The sequence below is a fragment of the Chenopodium album genome, chromosome 2, assembly GCF_948465745.1.
Source record: "Chenopodium album chromosome 2, dcCheAlbu1.1, whole genome shotgun sequence".
Taxonomy (NCBI): Eukaryota; Viridiplantae; Streptophyta; class Magnoliopsida; order Caryophyllales; family Amaranthaceae; genus Chenopodium; species Chenopodium album.
In genome coordinates this window covers 51,451,124-51,456,379 of record NC_137835.1, presented here as the reverse complement: position 1 = coordinate 51,456,379, position 5,256 = coordinate 51,451,124, and the positions used below count along the sequence as shown (strand labels likewise).

The window sequence follows — 5,256 nt, the reverse complement described above, 5'->3', positions numbered from 1 at the left end:
GTAGCACTCCTTGAGTTGATCAAACCCCAAGATTTTAGCATCTACCATGGAAAGCAAGTAGTTTTGTCGAGATAATGCATCAGCCACGACATTACTCTTACCATCTTTGTACTTGGAACTGAAAGTAAATGATTGGAGGAACTCCACCCATTTAGCATGCCTCTTGTTGAGCTTTTGTTGCCCATGTATGAACTTTAGAGCCTCATGATCGAAATGAAGAACAAATGGCTTTGGTCAAAGGTAGTGAGACCAATGATCAAGCGCTCTAACTATAGCGTAGAACTCACGGTCATAAGTGGAATAGTTCAACTTTGCCCCATTCAATTTCTCACTAAAGTAACTCACGGGCTTCTTCTCTTGAATCAAAACAGCACCTATCCCAATCCCACTTGCATCACATTCTACCTCAAATACCTTGTTAAAATCTGGAAGCACAAGTATAGGAGCATTGCATAGTAGAAACTTGACCTTCTCAAAGGCCCTTTGTGCCGCTTCATTCCACCCGAATTCACCTTTCTTTGTCAGTTCTGTGATGGGAGCCATGAAGGTTGAGAAGTTCTTAATGAACCGCCTATAGAATGAGGCTAGTCCATGAAAACTTCTAACTTCGTGCACATTGGTTGGAGCCAACCAAGATTGGACCGCTTTCACCTTTTCCGGATCTACATGTACCCCCTCTCCTGTTACAATGTATCCTAGGAATACAACACTAGGAGTCATGAATACACATTTCTCAAGCTTACCATACAACTTCACCTCCCTTAATTTTTCAAACAACCTCCTTAAATGAATTACATGATCTTCATTGTTTTTACTATACACAAGAATGTCATCTAAGTAAACAACAATAAAATCATTAAGGAAAGGACGGAGGACTTCATTCATCAATCTCATGAAGGAGCTTGGGGCGTTGCAAAGCCCAAGAGGCATCACCAACCACTCATACAACCCTTGCTTTGTTTTGAAAGCCGTTTTCCACTCATCTCCCTCTCGAATTCTCATTTGATGGTAACCACTCCTTAAGTCAATTTTTGAAAAGACTAAGGCGCCACTCAACTCATCTAACATATCTTGCAAACGAGGCATAGGGAAGCGATATTTGATGGTTATATTGTTAATGGAACGACTATCAACACACATTCTCCAAGTACCATCTTTCTTTGGCACTAAGAGAGCAGGAACGGCGCAAGGACTAAGGCTCTCCCTCACATAGCCTCTCTCTATCAATTCATTCACTTGTCTTTCAAGTTCCTTACTTTCTTCCGGATTACACCTATAGGCAGCCTTATTGGGCAAAGGTGCTCCAGGAATCAAGTCAATGGCGTGCTCAATGCCCCTTATAGGTGGGAGGCCTTTGGGCAAGTCATCGGGAAAAACATCCTTGTACTCTTCTAACAACTCATTTAGTGTGGATGAGTCATTACAAGTAGTACCAAGCTCATCTTTGGTTCTCACAACCAAAGCATACCCTCCCCCATTCTCTTCCACTATCTTCTCAAATTCATTACAAGTTACAAGATAGTTGCTTTTCTCTTTTTCTTTTTTAGCAACTTTGGGAGGTAAAGGCAATAATCTAACTCTCCTACCATCTCTAGTAGTTACAACATACATATTAGATCTACCTTTATGCTCTGAATCATGATCAAACTGCCATGGTCTTCCAAGTAGTAAATGACAAGCATCCATAGGTAGTATGTCGCACCACCTCTCATCTTCAAAGCCTCCAATGGAGTAGGACACCAAAGCTTGTTTCTTGACCCTTATCCCCGTGCCATCATTCAACCAATTCAGCTTGTATGGCTCATCATGATCTCTAGTTGTAAGTTTCAACTTACGCACTGCTTCGGAAGAGATTACATCGGTTTGCGCACCACCATCAACGATCACATTGCAAGTCTTCTCACCTATCTTGCATCTAGTGTGGAACAAGTTGTTCCTTTGTTTCTCATCAACTTCCGGCTCACTAAACAATATTTTTCGAACCACCATCATATTCATTTCATTCTCTGGAGGTATATCCTCCTCAAAGTCTTCATCAAACTCTTCATCTTCCTCTTGTGTAACAAAATTATAGACTTTATCTTCTTCTTCAAATAGTGCACATTGTGAGGCAGTCAACACATTTTTGCTAGGGCACTCGGATGCTATATGCCCTCTACCATGACACTTAAAGCACTTTCTCCTAGTAGCAAGTTCACTAGGTGAAATTACATTCTTTTCTTTCCCTTTGTCAAACTTAGAACCAAAAGAGGAGGACTTATTTTGAAAAGAACCACCTGTTTTGTTTGGAAATGTACTCCCCTTTGAGTAAGTAGGAGTAAATTTCATAGGACTTTTGGAAGAAGAAGTTTTGGGCTTCTCTTCTCTCAATTGAGTTTCATAACGAATAGCCAATTTGCAAACATCACTAAAAGTGGTATAGTGAGTCACTTCCACCTTTTGGCTAATATGCTTCGAAAGACCTTTCATAAAACGAGCAATTTTGAAGGTCTCCTTCTCTTGCAAGTCACACACCAAACACAACTTCTCAAATTCCTTAATGTAATCTTCTACACTCATATTTTCTTGGGAAAGATGGGTCAATTTTAAGTATTGTTCTTGTTCATACTCCCTATTTACCCATTTATCCCTCATCTTCTTTTTCAACTTCTCCCATGAGTCAATTTTTTCTTTTCCCTCTCTCCTTCTATTTGCCTTGAGGTTTTCATACCATAGGGCAGCGAGTTTAGTGAGTTTAAGCACAAACAATTTGAATATTTTTTTATCATCAAACCCCTTATACTCAAAAACGGTTTCAATTTGCCTCACCCAATCTAGAAAGGCCTCACTATCATGCCCCCCATCAAATTCTGGTAGGTCAATCTTAAGTCCCCTATCTTCATCAAACTGCCTAAGATTGCTCCCACTACTCACATCCTCATTTTCTAACTCGTTCAATTTTCTAGTTGTTTGCAACACCATTTCGGCAATTGCATCCATCCTAGTATTTTGCCTAGCCTTCTCCTCCTCACTTTCTTCTGTTTTTCTCTCCAAACTCTCCAATTTGTCAGTAATTGTTTTCAACATTCTAGCAACCTCCTCACTGGCCATGATTTTCCACTATTTTGCTAGACTATTACAATTACAATGATTGAAAAACTGTCGAAAACAGAGACAAATGCAAAATGAAAAGTGACTTGAGACTCTCAAAGGCTTACAAATTCAAAAAATTCAGATTAAAACAACCAATTTGAAAAAAAGAAACTCCTCAAAAGCTCTTCGGATGAGGAAGAAATCTTCTGTTCAAATCTGCCTTCCCGGATTTGCCCCCTTTCTGCGCTGCTTTGAAAGATCTGCCCAGATTAATAGCAAAAAAATTCCAAAAATTCTGAAATTTTATATGCGTATTCTAAATAGAAAAAAACCCAAATTGAAAAAAATAATCACTCAATTTGGACAGAAAACGAAGGAGTTATCGCCTTTACAAACCGCAACTCCAAACTGACCGAATCTGCTGCTTTGATCAAAACTCCTTCAAACACGATTTTCCTCACGAAAATCCTTACCTAGGCTCTGATACCAGATGATGTAAATGCAATATACCCCTCCAACAAGTTGTTATGGTATTAGACTCGGATGAGAAACAACTCACCTTGAAACAACTTAAAATTGTGAAATTAACCAAAACTCAAGAACACACTCAAAGTTCTAGGTTCTTAGGCTAGAGACAAGACACACTCAATCTCTCCCTAATATTGTCACTCAAGAACTAACTCAAAGCAACAAGGAACAACACTCACACTTTGGACAAACACAAAGAAGAATGCTAGGCAACCTCACGGTTTTTTTTTTATGTCTAACTCAATACCCCTTTTATTTCTGGTTTGCTCTCCAATTTATAGTGGAAAGGAGCAGCAAATTAACACACCAAAAGACAAGGAAAAACCGTCAAAAATGGAGAGCCAAAAGCCAACAGTTTTCCTAATTCTAGCTAAGCATTAAATGCTCTAATAATGCCTAATGATGGTGAGTTGACTTCTTCCTATTACAACCGGCCAAAGAGCTCAACTCTTGGCATTATTTCAGCAAATAAAATTATAAAACTTAAGCTAATAATAATAAGTAAATGGACCATGAATCACACGCCCAAAATAGTAGTGAAAATGGGCCAAAGTGTAATTTGTGCCATACGCTTTTTCCTACAAGCTTCAATCTTCAATCCACCCATGAATTGCAACATAGAATTTCGGCCTTAGAAGAAAATGGATAAAACCCAAGAGTTTCCAATACTAGAGCAACAGGTTCATGAGACAAAGATGTTGATTTTGGATCAGCCCGTCTACCCGTAGCATAGCCTGCAAAAAAGCAAGCGGCATTAGTATTGCAGGCGGGGTAAAGCACTTGGAAAAAAAAATTGTTAAGTCTCTTACCTCTGCCAGAAGGGATAGAATGCGTTCCAAATGGAACGTCTCTATCCCAGGGATGTTGTCTTTGTCCCTCTTGCGGACGGCGTCAAGCATGGCCTTGGCATGCTTCTGGACGTCTGGCCAGCGGAGAGATTGATCTACACCATAATCAATAGGTGATGAGTGCGAAATTAAGGCAGTACCTATCTGTTGCCGACCGTCTGAGGATGACGTCTGTTGGGAGTGAGATTTCACTCGCAAAGGCCACCTCAGCTCAGGCGGGGATTCAAAAGGGTTCTTACCTTCAGAGCCGGCCAAGCGGGAACCGCTTGCAGGAATGGTGAACACCCCGGTTGCTGATAAGGGGTTGACGAGGTCGAGGCCCAGGCTGCCGCCTACCCTCTCGTTTCGCCCCCCTATCCGCATCTGTTGGTTCCCGGCTAAGGCGCCAGGAGTTGAGGCGAAGGTGGATTTTTTGGTCTTGTTAAGAATGGAGGTGGGTTCCTCCGCAGCCCGTTTGAGATTTTTCTCAAACGTCTTTCCTACCTCTCCCCCATGTGAAAATAATCAAGTTAAAGTTAGCATCCGGAGAAAAGTAAATTTTGAGGCCAATCTAAGAAAGGGTCAAGCGGTTTTTACCTTGGCCTTGACTGCGGCTGCCTGTTTTCCGCAAGCTCCTAGCGGATGGTTGCAGAGGATCGCCTGGGTGTTTTCTCCGTCTGCAGCATGTTTAGAGCTTCTTCTGTAAAAAAGAGAAAGATTGGTCAATGTCATCAATCAATTCTGACACAAAAGCACTACAGGCGGATGTAAACTCAGGCGCATACGTTTGGTAAACATGTGTCCTAGCCCGCAGGCGGCTAAGAAACAC

General features: G+C 41.1%; 1 protein-coding gene across 1 annotated transcript; it reads right to left on the bottom strand.

Moving 5' to 3' along the window:
* Positions 1 to 234: 234 nt before the first annotated feature.
* LOC145572624 (uncharacterized) lies at positions 235 to 3,090 on the bottom strand. Its single transcript, XM_081631585.1, has 3 exons — positions 2,711 to 3,090; positions 2,160 to 2,611; positions 235 to 2,054 (listed from the first exon to the last, which is right to left on the bottom strand). Exons 1-3 carry the CDS (start codon positions 3,088 to 3,090, stop codon positions 235 to 237), a joined length of 2,652 nt encoding a protein of 883 aa, XP_081487711.1.
* Positions 3,091 to 5,256: the final 2,166 nt, after the last annotated feature.